Consider the following 17,832-nt stretch of genomic DNA (forward strand, 5'->3'; position numbering starts at 1 on the left):
AAACAATAATTACAAACAGGTTAGCTTTTTTAAAAATAAAATAAGATAACGCTAGGCCTACATACAGTAATTAAACATAATGTACGCTATGCTAAAGATTTTTATTGTCATTTAATTTCTTATTACTGAAACAGTAATAAGTGAAATATAAGTGAAAAAAGGAGCAAAGTTTCTGAAAACATGGTGCATTAAAGAAAGGCACATTTTGGCTGTCTTACCGGATAATGAAAGAGTTATCACTGCGTGTTCAACAGCCTGGTTAAGGACATATAGGGTGGTGTAGTGTGTAGTCATAAAAGCCGTGAATGGGTTACTACTCTCAAAGTACAAGATTTTTTTGCATTGGTTTTTGGTTAAATGCCTGAAATAAGGTCCGTGGTTACCACAGGCTTAAGATATTCGCATGTGTTGTTCTACGACATAAAATACATCATTAAATGTCCCACAATTTAATCATAAAGGCTTATGTGTCGTAAAAGCAGCAGTTGCTAACAAGTGTCTAAATGAGACTACAGAGGTTGTCGGGGACATTAAACGCCATCACACCGAACACGGAGACTCATCTACTCACTAGTCCGTCTTTACAAGCGGACTTTAGTTGCAAACTATTGTAACTCTAACTTTACAACGTGTAGATTTATTAATTTACAGAAAATGAATAATTGTGTAGTAAGATGCTTAGTGTTGGTGATGCTTAAGTCATGCGACCGCAGTGTGGTCTGTTTATAGCCTAACAATAACTTTTTACTTCTAGCGACTTCGAATATCACAAAAGTGGTGTTCATCTGTGGAGATTATCTCGATGAACAAAACGTGTAAGTATCATAAAAACTGCGTTTGCCACAGAGCTTATTTTCGGCGATATTCCAAAATCCAATGGTAAAATCCCATAAGCTTTTTGACGAGGGAACCAGGGCGATGCTAACTTCCGGGGGAAGCCTACAAAAATTCATCATCACTACACCCACTCTATTTAACCAAATTTAGCACTGTTAGCAAAGAAAACTAGCTAGCTAGCTGGTAGCTAGAAAATGTGCTTTTCGACCGCTCGAAAACCAATATATCCACGAGTCACAGCAGTTTTTTCTTCTGAGTTGGATAGGAGAGTGCAAAGCTAGCCTATCAACTTCACAAACAAGAAAAGACACCTGAAGTGCGTCTCTCACCTAGCTAGCCGTTGTCGGTCACCGTGCAGTTAGCTTACCCTCAAACCACAGTTTACTATGTGACTTAATTAAAGGCCCTATACAGCTATGGGTCACCCACACAGGTGTTTTCACTTATGTTGCCAGATTAGAGCTCTTCTCAGGACACTGCAGATATGGTGATTTGCATCTCCCATTCATTTTGTTGCACCTGTTACTTAAGACTATTTAAGATTTTGCACATTTGAAAGTGAAATGCTGCAATCTGGTGCACTCTGAGGGAAAAGTAAAGAGGCTATCTAATAAATAACATGACCATAAATGAAATTGTGGAAAATGTAAAATTTAGAAAATATTAAGTATAACATGAAGCTTTGGCTCTGCTGCCTGGTGATTAGTCCAGACCTCACATTTTACTCTACTGCACAGCTCTGGCTACACAATGTTAACACAAGCCTATGAGCTATAGTCAATAGTCAATATCAATCTATTGCTTTTAATCTTTTAGCCTATAAGTCCTCATATATTGTCTGGTCTGTGTGGTTGAGTCCCATCTTAACTATATATATTGTCTGGTGTGTGTGGTTGAGTCCCATCCTAACTATACATCGTCTGGTGTGTGTGGTTGAGATTGCTGCTGGAAAACGCAAGTGCATTTCATGCGTGTGCATGTGAACACGTCTACAACAGCGGTTAACTTTCCGAGCCACAGTTCGTGAGCACCGCTGCCCATTAGCATGTATTAAACGTAATAAATAACATGAATTGAATTTCAGTTTCACAGCGCTGAAAGCAGCTGGTAAATAAAACACAGACAGGGAGATATAGGCTATGTACTGCCCAGCTAGGTTAACGAGACAGACAAACAGACTGGAGACAGATTGACTACAAGCTAGCACATTAACTTAACGTTACTGTTATTAGAAAACGCTTTGCTGAAGCAACGGCGCTAAATGGTACATATCTTCAGCCTAGTATGAGAGGTGAAAAAACATTTTAGACTATGGCGGGCCGCCAGAAACTCGTCAATTAATGGGAAACACTGTTTAGCAGATAATGGAAGAGTTATCTCTGTGTTCAACAGCTTGGTTAAGGATTTAGCTTAGCTTAGCACTGTTAGCTGAGAAAAATGCTAACTTAGTTTTTCCAAAAACAAGGGAGCGTAAAAGAAAAATACATCTAAAACTTACTTAATAACACATATCTTATGAACTAGCAAGCTATAGTCACCAATACATCCAAAAGTTTTTTCTTCAGAGTTAGCTAGGAAAGTGGTTGAAGCCACCTACATCACAAAAAAGACATGATAACTGAGTTACTGCTTGCACCTGCTTTCCTCACCTAGCTAGCTGATGTTGGTCAGTTAGCTTACCATCAAACCACAGTTTTCTTCCTATAGCATAAGTTAATTAAAGGCCTGACACAGTCATGGGCCACCCACACAAGTGTTTCCACTTGTGTTGCCTGATTGGAGCTCTTCTCAGGACACTGCGAGTGTGTTAGATTGGGATTGATTCGCATCTCATATTTGTTTCGTTGCACCTGTTCCATCTCACATACTTTAATGAGTTATTTAGTTTAAACTACAGGATTAACTCACTGCAGGTTTAAGCTAACTGTACATATGTGTAAATAATAATATATGTACATGTGTACAGCTTTGGTGTTAGACAAGCGTTATCAGGGCTTACCTGCAGAAGACAACATGCTTCTAGTTTTTATGCTAAACTAAGCTCAAAACGTATTGGACCAGTCTTCACTGGATGTGAAAGTGAATTTAGGAACTTGTGATCTTGGTGTAGGGCGCCTCTTTAGCAGACGCCAGTTTGCTTCAATCCGTCAACACTGTCTCTGACTGTATCCAAATCATTATTGTTTGAATTGGTCAGGATACTTCTGACCACTGTCCCCCTCAGCCCACCAACCCCCACCTCGGTCTCTCTCTGACTGTGATTAATAACTCTTGGGGCACTTTGATGTCTGAAGCGGACTTTGTTTTTCTTAGGCTGTGGTGATGTTAACTGTCATTTTTCTCCTTTGCTTTCATAGCTGGAAAGCTTTTACACCTTCCTACCTTACTGGGTCTGAAAGCCTTGCAGTGGGGTCTCACTGTCTGCCCAATTCACATTTGCTAGTCACTTAAGGCTTTTGCTGAGCCTCTTATAAGTTTCTGGAGCATGACAACTGCTTGATAAAAAAAAGAGTTTGTGCCAAAAGTCTTCCCCTCGTGCATCTGGCATCTGGCGTTGGGTCAAATCAGTGCATATTTACAAAAACATTTTTTTTTTTACATCTATGAATCATTCATAATTGTATTTGTGAAGTCTTGTTTTCTTTCATCTCACTCAGGCAAAGCTTTGAATTAAAGTGTTTTTCAATGGTTATAACGTAATGGATTATTGTGTCATGTTGTATTTCTCAAGCGGAGAGTTAAGGTTTTATGTGATTGATTAAGTTCAGCTGTCGGGCTAACTTTGTTAAAATTGCTAAGCCATGCTTTAATCTTTACCTCAGTCACTTTAAGTGTAATTGAAGGATTTGTTTTATGTTGGTTGGTTAAAAAGAAGTTAAGGTTCATGCTTTTGATCAAGCTCAGCTGTACGGCTTAATGTATTAATATTACTTAACCATGGTTCAATGTTAAAAGGGCTGAAAGTGCTTGTTTTTTCATCACAAATATAATTTATATAATTGCTCATTAAAAATATTCTACAGCCTTGGCTTTGTGCTACTTACATTGTTCCAACAGCCTGGAGGATTGACAGGTGAGCTTGTAAGCTTTCAGCTGGGAAAAATCAGGATAGATGAAATAAGAAAGCAGTAATCCCCATCCTCCCATACACTACTGTCGACGTACCATTAAGTGAGGCACTTCACCTCTAAATTGGTCCAAAGGTGTTGCTCAGCAGCCAAGAGCCCTTCATGTGTGTAATCCTCCCCCAAATGCAATCCCTCCCTGAGTGCATGTGTTGTACTGTAAATAAGAAAGTGTTTTCTCAGGCACTTTGCCTGACTAAATGAGGTTTAAGATTTAAGATGCTTCAGGGAAACCCTGCTCTCACTACATGACTGAAGCTGAGTTCAGCCGAGGCTGCATGCAGTATCCATCACCCTAGGCTGTGCAATTACAAGTGGCAGAAAGTTGACCACTAAAGAGTTGACTCTTCAACTTCTGAGACTCAGAGGATGCCTCAATGGAAGTCTAAGGCCAACCTGGCATAAAATAAATGGCTCTGCATGATTGAAGTGAAAAGCTTGGTTGTGTATTAACAGAATTACCATTTGTGGGCAAGTCAAACACTGTGGGAATCAACAGCAAAGTCAGCACTAACACCGTCACCATATAAAACTGCAGATGTATGTCCACTTTAAATATTATTGTTGACAATTCAGTTACTTTGAATCAGAAGAGAGACTCTAAAAATATCAAAACATCTGAACATATTTTATACTTAACCGTGCACTTCACTTGTCTTTGTATGATGTTATGTGCTGGAATACAGTGAATAGAAAGCATCTACAATCTAAACAGTTCCTCCACAGGTCGCTAGGACAACACATCTGTATTCAGAGATGGTAAATTAAAAGTAACTTTTATTCCATTAGTGCAGAGTGTTTTGTTGCCTGACCATACAGGCACATACTGAGAAACATTCACTCACAACCAGACCCAGATAGTCATGTTTGCATGCAACTTTTCAGATCCAGAGAGGCATGTGCCAGCTGACCAGCTGTTGTCCAACCACAGCTTAGCAACCGTAACTAGGCGTGGCATGCCTGTCGAGCTTTGGCATTCTCAGTAAGCTGAAGCAGTGTACATTGGTCTCTGTAGTAAGAGTGATACCCAGTATGTAAAGAATTTGGTGGATGGTCATTTTTCCAAAACCAAAAACACAAAAAGAAAAATGTAAGGAATGTATTAAACATTGTGTCTGTCTGTGCTAACATACGATGCAATCATCAGCATATGTAGCTAATATATTGTCTAAGATTTTGGACATCTATATATGGTGATACGGCATAAGTGTTGTCTTTTCCTGGTTTTAAAGGCTCGATTACAGGAAAGGGATGTCATTACCTGAAATTACTAGACTTTTCTACTTGTTTTAATACTTGCCTTTAACGTCTTTATATCCATATTACTAATGATTATTTGTTGTGAAAGTACCAACAGTCATTCCTAGAATAATGTCACAATATCGATATCAAGGTATTTGGTCAAAAATATGGTGATATTTGATTTTGTCACCCAATCCTAGCATTTATGAGGTGCTTTTAAGGAAAATATGAAGATGTGTATTGTATACCAAGATATAGCTTAAAAATATCGTTATATCATTTTAAGGCCATATTGCCAAGCCCTAACTAATTGTCTCAAAAAGCAACAGTAACAAAGGGTGGGGCTTAGCAATAGTCAATTGCAATATAATGAAAGCACAAGGCAGGAAAAAGGCAGGGACCATCAATGGGACAGATGAGACATAGGTGAATCAGCATCAGATGTAGAACTACGATTTCTGGGAAACTTTGCAGCAATGGTTTATTAGTGTGTAAAACATGACCACAATAAAAATTGAGATTAACGTGCACGTAAAGTATCAAACAAGTTTGGAAAACGTTTTTTTCTTTCAGGGGAGTTGACTGGATCTCATTGCACACAAGTGTACTGTCCAGGATTTACAAACCAAGTAATGTTAGCAAATCCTGGACATGTGTCTCAGCATAAATGGACATGATGTCCGCCCACCACCTCATCACTCCCTCTCCACCCTCGCTCTGTCTGTCCATCTTTCCCCTTCCCACTCCCTTTTCTTTATTATAACGCCAGAATCTGCAGTGTACCTGGCCATCGCCCTAGAATTGGCTCTCGACAACAAATTTGTGTCGTGACAGCAGCTGGCTTCAAAAAACCTCTGGCCCTGTACTGGCCAGCAGCAGCTGCACACATATAGGGTCCCACAGTCTGACTACCTGGCCAAGAGCTCAAGGAGAAGGGGGGGGATATCAAAAACCCAGATCACAGACATAAAAATGGTTCAGTGCGCCGAAGATGCCAGCAAAATGTCATCCTGACATTAATTCTCTCTCTGCCTGAGAAAGTTGTGACTTGGGATGCAGGGACACACACGCATGCATGCAGGCATGTCGAACACTCACACACATCAGCATTTTCAACGAGCTGGGGTCAGGACCTTTCCAGTAGACCTACACTACTGGTAGTCCGCTGGGCCCAGTTTTTACGACACTCTGGTCCCCTGTGTGTTGGCTGTTCGTGTTGTTCTTAGTTGAGGGTCGGTAGCTTATACACAGGAACTCTGGGAGGATTTACTGCAGGAGTTACATCACTGCTTACAAGTACACACCTACTGTGACTTTTGAATTTTGCTTTCAAACTGCAAACAGCAGAGTCCTTGTTTATGGAAGTCTCTCATACAAAAAACAAACAAACACAGAAACCAGCTCAAATCCAGAGCCATGTTTTAGCATGCTCAAATCAACATCTACACATTACACTGGTCTCTCCAATCCCTTGTCATATATCAAACTAAAACAGATTCCAATTATTACCCAAAAGTAAGTGTGGTGGACATCACTTCTCTTGTTTTTTGGAATATTCGCTGCAATAACCATTAAAATAAATCTAGCATAAATAACAGAGCATTTTTATATAATTGAGACCAAAGAACCAGAACCCTGTTTGTGCAAAACAACAGAGCAGAGTGCTGTCTGCTGTCCAACTTTTTTCATTAGTGTCCATCTCCTCTCTGCAGGGTAGACAGCTCAGGCTGAGAAGGGGGCACATCTGACCATAACAACTACCAAACCAAATTTTTTCCTGTCTGTCTTGTGGCCTCAATCCCACCAAGCTCACGACAGGACAACATAAATTAACATTTACTTATGACACATTTGACGATCTTCCTGCATATGGCCAAGCAATGAGACCACACACATGCAAGCCAACTTTTTTTCTTAAACCTTTACCTAACTTAACCTATGTCTTCCAGGGACAGTCAACCAAGCACCATGATCCTACCCAGCAACATGTTTCACATTCACACAGCTGCATAAATTCAAACCTGGGAGCCACGCAATAAAACCAGACTCATCTTCTTTTGTTGGCTACTGACACAGTTGGAGGTTAAGAACCTTGCTCAAGGGCACCTTGTAGTAAGGGAAGTAAAGACACAAACTCCTAGTTACTCCTTTGCTTTCCCTACCCAGATTTGGCACCAAGTTATTGAGTATTTAAAGGTGTCATTTGTAAGAAATGGTCTGCTATTCACTTTTCTCTTTGCTGTTGCTATCTTTGGCTGTAGCAACTAGCTGCCGTTAGCTAGCAGCTCAGTTGACCGAGGAGCAAAGTGGTCCTATTAGCTGAAGGGAGTCTGCCCACATCATGACGTTGGACCAGGAAGGGGAGTAACTACAGGCAACGGGGCTCAGCTCAACTAAGCTCAGCAGCCTCCCAGTGGCAATGGCTGTACACCAGAGCACAGCTTCTTAGACTAACGGATGCTGGTTTGAAGACGAAGGGATACAGTACAGCGTGAAATCACCTAATTTCATATTTCAGCGACAAGAAGAAATGGCAGGCAGGGACAGGAGATGTATGAAGCGGCAAAGGAGCGAGAAATAGTCAGAGCTGTGTAGAGCTGGAATAATTTTCCATCTTACTTGGTGACTTGAGGATTTACTTTGACCAAACCAGAGGGGATTGTGGAAAGACAAACCAAGACTGCTTCTGTGAGTTTAATTTCAGCTGAGAACACGCACTTGGCCACGGGTTCCACCGGTCTCCCTCCCCCTTGTTGTCCAGCAGACGACCAGGGCCAGAAAATTCTCTGTCAGCATAACTTGACACATTATTATGTCCTAACTGTATGTTCAGTTGTTGTCTGTTGTTAATGGGTTGACGTGTTTTTCTCGCAATTGGTTTGTAATAGCATACAGCCAGTAGTGGAGATGATACAGCTGATTGTGAGCTGTAGTTCCCTCACCTACGTGGGCCTTCATTACCCATAATGCAACTAACCACTGAGTGACATCACTGGAGGCAATTTATCAGATTACATGGAACCTGAGCCAAAAAAGGCTTTATACTACTTTTGCATATGCAGTAGTATTCCCCAAGGCCTGTACACACACTTTAAAGTAACATTATGTAGAAATTGGCATTTTGCGCAATTTGGCAAAATCCTGCTGTCTCACTGAAGTTACAAAGTGCAGAAACTTTACTTTTACAGAACATTATTATATACACCAATTGAGTCTTTCAGATATTCAACAAGGTGGGGATCTGGGTTATGGCACAAGGAGTTGCAACAACAAATCCTGTAAATTGGTAAAGAAAAGTCCATTCGACCACAGTATAAATGGAAAAAATAGCTATTCTAGTGGTTTGAAAAACATTAATACAACCTTGTGTTAAGTTGTCACACTGTCAACTGCAGATGTCAAGCGCTAAAACTATCGTTTTGAAAAATAGCTCCAGTTCCCATGCTCTGTTTCCCAGTGGCCCAGTGTAAAGCCTGTGGTTGCAATTTGGATTAAGGATAGGGTCTTTAAGAACCTGGGCCGACGACTTCATGGCGAGACTTCATGCAAGCTATTTGGAACTCTGCATGAGCCTGTCTGTCAGACCAAATGGAAGGCAGCGGGCTGCCGCTCGAGTTGTTTAGTAAAAATAAGTGTGTACTTTGGCCTCTTAACCCACCATCTCCGCTTCACAGAGCTTTCTCTAAAACCACTGGGGAAAGTGAGAGTACCAATTTGTACATGTAGCATGTTGAGCTGCTCATTGTACAACCCTGCCGAAGCAGTGCAGCGTGCAGAGGCAGATATTCACCTCATGGGGAGAAATAGTCTTATTATTGGCCATTTATGCTCAGAGACTTCTTGCCTTTAGAAAGACTTGTTGTCCTCACTGGCTGAAATGTTTACCCCCCTGGTGCTTTCTTTACTGTGTCTCTCCAGCTATGTAGCCTTTTAGATTTTCCCCTCGTCTTGATATAAATATTTATATGTCGATGGACTGACTGGCACTATGCATGCAATAAAATGTTTGTGACCAGAAACAACCTCCTCCTCAAAACAAACTACTTACAATGCTCTAAAAACAAGGCCCTAAGTCCCTTTTTGCCAATGTGACATTTCCGTTCATAGACAGATATGATCATTGCCATTTGATACTGTAATTCTCTAAATAGAATAATAAATAACACAATTGATTAAATAGAGGCTCGGTCCATCATTAGAGAATTAGGCCTTGCCCTTCCATAAATGTAAACTCAATTTTTGTCATGATCAATTCATTCAAATGTAATTTCCACATTGTCTGTGACAACATTGTAATGTCACACAGTAATTATTTTCAGTCATGCCCATTTAGCCAATTTTGGGATTTGTAGTTAAGAGGAAATAGACAACTACTGCCCCCTAGTGTTTCCAAGAGGTATTAATGTTGGCGTTGTTGTCACAAAGACAACTGGATAATATCGTTTTTCTCAGAGTCGCATCTATCAAAAACATTCACTCTTCATTTAGTCTATAATGGAGACTTGAAAGCAGATAGAAATGGTGCCAGGCTGCCAGCCTGACTGAATCGCTAGTTAGCCTCATTTTCCTGGGAGATTTCATGCCCTGTGGCAGACAGAATAGCAAAGTGAAATGCAAGGTTTATAGGGAACCAATCTAAATCCCAGTGGTCATTATCCTGTATACATTACATTATTCAATCAACATACTACTGTACTTACCTAAACTCAACACTTCCTGCACCTATGCATCACATTAAAAGTGGGGGCATAATCCCTCCTTTCCTGATAAGCTTTCAATGTGATATAATAAGCAGAAAGAAAAACACAGAAAGGCAGAGTGGTAATATTTCATGACTTGTGTTTATAACCTCACCTGTCAGGGGACTCAGGATCGAAGCAGGTCTTGAGGACGTCGGTGACCTCTGGATCACAGCAGTCTCCATCATCGTAGTCATAGTGTATACTGTTGCACTCCATGTTACAAACTCCATCCTGTCTCTTCCAGTTGTAGCAGGGCCCCAGTCTAAGGCAGTCCCCTCCATCGTGGCCCGTCTTTGGGTGGTCGCACTCAGGGTCACACTGGCGGTTCCCAATCTTCCCAATTCGACAGTTGCTGAGGATAAACTGCTGTCGAAGGCTGGAGTTTTTTACAGTGTGCACACTCAGTTCCAGGGTGATGTTGTAAGGGCGAAAGGCCTCAGTTAGAGCCTGGTGTTGGAGCTGGATCTGGGTGTCAGACACAGTGGGGTTACCCCCATCATCATTGGAAAGGTTGACGATTCTGTAGCGAACTCGCCTGGGGGGAAGGAGCTGCCAGTTGTTGTTGTAGCCAAAGATTATGTCGGTGTTGTCACAGCGTGTCAGGCCGCAGGGTGGAGGCAGGAATGAAGAGACAAGCTCTTGTTCAGGGACAGGAGTGGTGACGACGGTTGGATGGAGGCCAACTTTGTATGGAGTCCACAGCTGTTCCACCTAAAAGTTAGAAGCAAAATCCAAAAATATTTTAGGTAACTTCAATACTGTTTTCAATCAAATTGCAGTATATAACAATTAAATGAGTGATGTTGATAAGTAATTCTTTATAACGTGAAACATTTCATTTCTGCAAAGACTGAACAACTAAATGTGTAGAAATTAAATAAAGTTGGTTACATTAGTGAAGTCAGCCCACATCGCTAAGAGTGGCTTGCTTTTGTCAATTTGAAGTGGTCGCTTCAGCAGGTCCTCATGAGAGCGTGCATAGCCCCACAAGACCACACCCCCTATATGGCCCCTGAAGCTGTGTCCCTGATCTGATTGGTTACTGCCGAGGAAGAGGGTCCTGCACATCTTCATGAAGGGACTGTAGAGATTCCCAGACTGGAGAATGCTCTCTCCCACCTGAGAGGAGAGGAGAAGGAAAATGACAGCCAAGAAGAGAGGAGGAGCAGAAACAAATGTCTTTTCTTTTCATTGTACATAATAAATGATTGATGGGTCATTCCAAAGACAACTTCCTTATTTAATTAGATTTTTCAAAGAGTTATTAGTATTAAGTCACCCATGTTTTAAAGCTGCCAATGTTGGGGCAATGTCACTTTAGTAGCTCTCCATCTGGTTGTCAACAAAATTAATATGACATTTTCACTGTATTCCCTGAATGCTCTGATTGGCTGCCTACACATTAATCAGGTGTCCTGTCCTCCGTCAAAGGACAAACAAATCCAACGGCTTACATGTCAAAACTATGATGCTTTGATGGATTGTTCGTGGGTGCTTAAGTTCAAAAAAACGATCTGTTACCCCAAAATTTAATTATTTATAAGCCAAGGGTGGACCAGTGAAATAGCTAAACAGCTTCTAATTTCTACACCTGCATGACAGGAAATAACTCTCCATACCATCAGGTGGTGGTAGCCAGGCTAAGCATGGAAGACCATTCTTGACTTTGGAAATAAATGAAGATCATATTATGGGGGGAAATTCAGGAAAAAGCCATAAAGTGGACCTTGAGTTGGGATTGCTTTGTCAAAGTGCTATCAATGTATTTCACTGATCAACAAGTTGAAAGTGAAGAAGTAAATGACCAACCTCAACCAAACTTTGAACCAAAGTTAAACCATGCACTAAAACCACACACCTTAGCTCCATCAACATACAGGGTCATGTGGCGGCCGCTGTAAGTAGCCATCAGGTGAGTCCAGGCATTGGCTCGGTACCGCTGGTTGCTGTAGACAGTGGTGGATTTTACGGCTCGGTCTGTGCGGAGCGTGAAGTAGAACCGTGCATCTTTGGTGCCCGCAGGTTCCACAGTGCGGATGCCCACCGACCAGCCCTTCTCACTCATTGAATGAGAACAGTTGTCAAATACACCTATGGCAAAGGGGAAATGGCGAAAAGTAAATTATATTATTTTGGAAGAGTTATGGTGGGAAAAACATGCAAATACTCTCTTGCGAAGTCAAAAGTCTGCTGACTTTACATTTACATAGACACACAAACAAGCAGTCTTTCCAAGTGGTTGCAGTCCGGCAGACAACAGACAACTGTGGGGGAGAGACATACAGTGAGGCTGAGACACACAGATAGAGAGAGTAAGACAGAGAGAATAGACAGAGCCAGAGACAGCGGGAGAGAACAGAGAGGGGAAGGAGAACGGAGGTATTTCACTCAGCCAAGGCAAGGCCCTGATGTTTCCATCTGCTGTTGCAACAGACACACACAGATCCACATCTGCTCCCCAGATGTCTAACACTAGGACAGCGAAGGGTCAGGGAACCCCTTCACCCTCCGCAACGCTGTATGTGTGTGTGCATGTGTATATGCTTACACGCATATGTGTGCCTAAGTGTGGGAAGTGGGCAATTGTGGCAAAATATCCCCAAGGAGGTGAGCCAGTTTCTTGGTTAAGCATATAATTCAGTTAGAGGGGAGTGAAGCAGTGAGGATGCTATAGCTTTGCTAAGTAAATCAAGTTATACTTGTATGTCAGTTCACATACTGTACTGCCAAATACATAAACTACTTTAGTATCAATCTATGTTTAATATCTACAGTAAAATATGGAATGCTAAATGTGCCACGAACTGCACTAAACCATCAATAAATTCACATTTGAATGGAGCTAAGGTTTAGTAGTGTTTCATGCAACAGAAGAAAAAGTACTGCCGAAAATCATCGTGACATTGTTTCGTTTGGTTTATGGGAAATGTGATCTATATGTTTGCACTACCAGATAGATCAGTTCAAGGCTAGCATTCATCTCCAACATAGTCTCAATGGCTCACATAATTATAATATTGATTTCAATTAGGTAATGATGTGATTAAGCTGCATTATTTTTGGCCACTAGGGGTCAGCAGAACTAGCCAAAAACATTGACATAGTATCACCTTCTAAAGTTTTTAGGCAAACATGTTAGCAAACCGTTGGCAATTAGCAGATCCGGAGCAGCATTGGCATTTATTAGGCATCATGTTTCTGACCATGTAATTCCAATATCCACTTGCCTTTTAACTCCTGAGGGAAATATCTGGCTCTTTAGCTGCTACGGGAACAAGGTTGACGAGAGCAATAAGAGCAAAAGAAAATGACAAAGTTCAGGGCCAGAAAACCAAACCAATGAGCTAAAAGATGTTAAAACGCTCAGTAGAGCTGAGGGGAACTGCAGAGTTGGGTCAGTCCATTACAACGAGGGACCCGTTTCATATTACAATTGATCTGGATATTTAAGAAAAGGCAATCTCAACTTAAAGGTCAATGATTTTTTTTTTTGGATACTTCATGTCATACAGCTAGTCTTTTTCTCATTGATGCCACCTCACATTGAATCATAAGACACCACAGTATATAGTAACGATCTAAACAAGCATAAAAAATACAAGATAGCCTTTAATCAAACCCAAAGTTAAAGACATTATATTTGATGAGACCCGCTTTCTTACAAATGAAATGCATTTGAATTCTCAGAGATGGAAAAATGAGGGGGTCTACAGTTAAAGTGACGACGAGGAACTTTCAGTTTTTGTTGATTCTAGCAGCCCCTTTTGACAAAAGCGGTACGACACCAGCTCCTGCTATTGTAAAGATCTTTGCTTGCGTGTGCCGGCCGCGTGTGCATTTGTTTTGGAAGCGAGTGACAGAGAGACAGCAGGATGGATGTATTTATATTAGATTTTACATGTGATATATGTGATCGGACCCGAGCACAGGCATTAATACTGACTGTATAAAAATAGCAGTCTTTTTCTTGATGGTCTCGTTTACTGTTACAGGTCATTTATAACCATCAGAGGACTCACGAGAGTGTTTCATAAACACTTAAAAGTTCCTCGTAGTCACTTTAATATGGCAAGGTGTGACATTTTTTTCTTAATTTTTTTATTGCCTAAACTTGAAAATCAAATCTGTCATTAAACCCAACTCATTTACTTTCTCAGCATGTGTGGACTCCAGGACCACTGGGGCCCTCTTCTATAACATGCCATTATAGCCTTGTACAATACTGCTGAATTTATCAGAACCATATCAATATGACCATCATTTGTCATTTTTATTAGTTAATTGACATAAATGTTGGCCAAAGTGCAGTAAAATCATTACAAAACAGTGCATCAAATAATATGCAGCACCTAAAGAAATGTAGAATCAGTGTCATCATTACAATATTTGTCGAGCACTCTCAGCAATCTGCAACACATACAGTAACATCACAATAAAGGATGAAATGTACAAACAAATAGATTTATAAGATCACTGACCATTGCAAGTCAGACCAATGTCAATGTCATGTCTAGCAGAAACAATAGAAGTTTGTTTTTCACTGTATTTGCCAGATTCCTTCAGGACACTACAAAGAGAACGGCCCATGCCACAAATGCCGCCCTCACATAAGGAAGCAATGAGGGGGAAAAAGTTGAGTAATGGAGTCGGATCTTTGATCAGGGTAAATGTGAGTGGACATAACAGTTTGTGGTCTCCCTCACTATCTGGACAGCTGTGGTGCTGCACCATAGAGCTTTTCAGTTTGTTTGATGTATGTGTTGTTCTGTCAAATGTGCAGCTTTTCAGATGTAACATTCCTGACGCTGGCTCGTTGGAAAAACAGCGATGTTCATCTTCATGTGAACAGCCTGGTTAAATGAGTGTTTCATAAGATCAATGTGCCTGCACTCACTGCTCAGAATCAATGGAAACAGTCAGGCTAACTATGGGGAGAGAGGCTCAGTGAAACATACACTGGGAATTTACGCCGTTATGTAACTATTTATTTAGTCAGTGTTGAGAACAAAAATGTTATTTAATTTGTTGTGACAAAAAATGGCTTAAAAACAAAGTTATTGTCATCAGATAACTCATTACAGATCATTGTGGAAGTTATTTGCTTAATCCTTTAATATAGGATCATCTGTATTTATCCCTATTTGATGCACTTCACAATACAGCACCGGGGCGTCAAAGGAGAAATGTTTTTGTATACACTGAAATAAAGAACAGGTATAAACATCACCATTTTCATCAGGACTGCAGCTGACAAATATTTTCGATTAATCCGTCGATTATTTTCTCGATTAATCGATTAGCTGTTTGGGCTATAAGAATCAGAAAATGGTGACAATTTCTGATCAGTGTTTCCCAAGATAACGTCCTCACACGTCTTGTTTGGTCCAACCCAAAGAAATTCAGTTTAGTGCAACAGAGGAGTAAAGAAACCAGAAAATATTCACATTTAAGAAGGTGGAATCAGAACATTTAGACTTTATTTCTTAAAAAATGACTCAAACTCATATATAACTTGTCAAATGAGTTGGTGATTAATTTAATATTTGACAAATAATCAATTAACATTGCAGCTCTAATTATCATTACTAATGTAATAATAATATTAGCATCATAATCACCTTGGAATCATTACTGTGGCCATTGTGATGATCAAGAAGTGTCATCATCACTAACAGCCATCTGTATGATCACTATCAACATAGTAATCATATTCATCATCGCTGCAGTATGATTATCCCATAACATTGTCATCATAATAGCATGATCTTTGTCAGCAACATTATCCCATCATATTCATTATAATTGCATCATTATTATCATTATGAATATCTATTAAGGGATCATAATTATTACTATTGTCAGCAGGGGTGTAACCAGAACATAAAAAATGTCAGGGTCATGAGGTTAAACCGAGGTAGGGTGGGGGATCAAGCCAAAGCAATGAGGGCTGCTTTGCTGCTGTTGTTGCTGTTGTTGTTGCTACTATTGTTTTCTCTTTGGTTTGAGTGTACATGCATGTCTGGTTGTAAATAATGTATGTGTGATTAGGCTCAAATTTGAGGAAAACTTGCACAGTAGATGGAAATGGACATGGACAAATTACACAAACATGACTTATGAACTGGGACCTCAATACTAAAGCTTCAGGTTTCCATTCTATTTCTTGACACATACCAGCAAACACAATTAATCAGAGCTAGGGCTGCACAATATGGTTTAAAAATTATATTACAGTTATTTTGACATATTATGATTGCAATATGATTCATGATGAGTGGGAATGATCATTTTTGCATCACAGTTTTCAGTTTCACGGAAAAACTATTAAAGTCATAATGATGTGACATTCGTTGGGGTCTGTACCAAACGAGCACGAGTTCTTCACATCTGGAGAACGAGATTTGTAGGCCAGGACATCTCTGCAGCAGTATGGTACTACATCAAAATCTCTTTATCACACATTCACTGTTATCCTGCAATTTGGATATGCACTTTGATATATTGCACTTTCGATAATATTTCAATTAATTGTGCAGCTGTGATCAGAGCACCGCAAGATAACCAGTGTTTATCACCCAGCTCCTTTTAAGAGATAAAAGCTAGCATCAGCTGTCATGTGCAGGGAAAGGGTTGGCCGATATTATCAACCGATATTGGCTTATCACAGATGTGTCTCTATCGGTGTATCTGTTGTCTGATATGTGACGACATGAAAACTTTTTTTTACGGAACATTATGCAAAAAAAAAAAGATGCTTGCAGTAATTTATAACTGTTTTAGTGCAGTGATGTCATTTTGGACAACAGAGGTTATTGTTAAACAGTAGAATATCTATCCTCCCTCTCATACATATCTTTGTCAGAAGTGTTTAATAACCACATTTTAGGGATCATGCAAAAAATGTGTTTGTATACATATCAGCCGATATATTGATATCTGATTTTTCAGTATCAGCATTTGCCTCAAAAATTCTGTAACGGTCAGGCTCTAATCATAAGTGCATATCCCAGTGCATAACCTGTCACTTTAGTAAAGCATCCATTTCACTGTGTTGGTTAGACCAAACAATACTGGATTATTGAGGCAGACAGTGAAATTTAAGACTTTTAAAAAATCCAACAAAAATGTGGTGGACAATAGTTTTGTTTTTTTTACATAACCACAAAAACATAAGCAAACAGTCCTGATACTGATCCCTTTGATTTTTTGCGATCAAGAAACATACTTAGTGGCATTCATGCAGGCATTTTACAGTTGAAAAATAAAGCTGTCTTTTCTCTGTGGTAGACAAACTATGTCAAATTTTAAAATTCTATGTCAACAGCAGTGGTAACTAATAATTGTCTGACTGATGATGGACAGTGTAATTAGGGCTTCAGAACAAGTAGAAAATGTACATCATAATTTCCCAGCAGCCACAGTGATGTCTTCAGATTTCACTTTTTTGTCCATTCTAAAGTCCAAAGCCCAAACCTATTGAATTTACAATTACATAAATCAATCAACTCACATTTGAGAAGCTGAAACCAGCGTGTTTGGCAATTTGATAAATGACTTGACTTGGTGGTTATTTTTATGGCAATCAACTGAGCAATTAATCATCTAATTGTTTGAGCACTAAATGTCTTCATGAACTCCTGATCACTGTGATAGTCCCTGTCACCATGTCTGCAGTGGAAACCAAAGAGAGTAAACCCTGGATAAACTCTGTTTGACCTTTGCGGTGAAACGCAGCCTCCCGAGACATGTATCTTTTTCCTGGGAACCATTTAACAAGAGAATTTCACACAGCATAAGAGATTGCTGTTATAAGGGCAAACCAAATGCTGTTAGGGTTACTAGATAATAGTATGGCTGTCGCAAGCAATTTGCAACAACATACATAC

At 40.0% G+C, this 17,832-nt stretch overlaps 1 protein-coding gene across 1 annotated transcript in view; it reads right to left on the bottom strand.

Annotated features, from left to right (window-relative positions):
• pappa2 (pappalysin 2) overlaps window positions 1–17,832 on the bottom strand; it is a 75,223-nt gene that overhangs the window by 55,873 nt on the left and 1,518 nt on the right. Inside the window, exons 2-4 of the mRNA XM_073491615.1 lie at window positions 11,805–12,037; window positions 10,838–11,065; window positions 10,059–10,657 (exon numbers count right to left, since the gene is read on the bottom strand). Coding sequence (XP_073347716.1) covers window positions 10,059–10,657; window positions 10,838–11,065; window positions 11,805–12,037 — 1,060 coding nt within the window. The remainder of the gene's footprint in view (window positions 1–10,058; window positions 10,658–10,837; window positions 11,066–11,804; window positions 12,038–17,832) is intronic.

The sequence above is a fragment of the Pagrus major genome, chromosome 21 (genome assembly GCF_040436345.1).
Source record: "Pagrus major chromosome 21, Pma_NU_1.0".
Classification (NCBI taxonomy): Eukaryota; Metazoa; Chordata; class Actinopteri; order Spariformes; family Sparidae; genus Pagrus; species Pagrus major.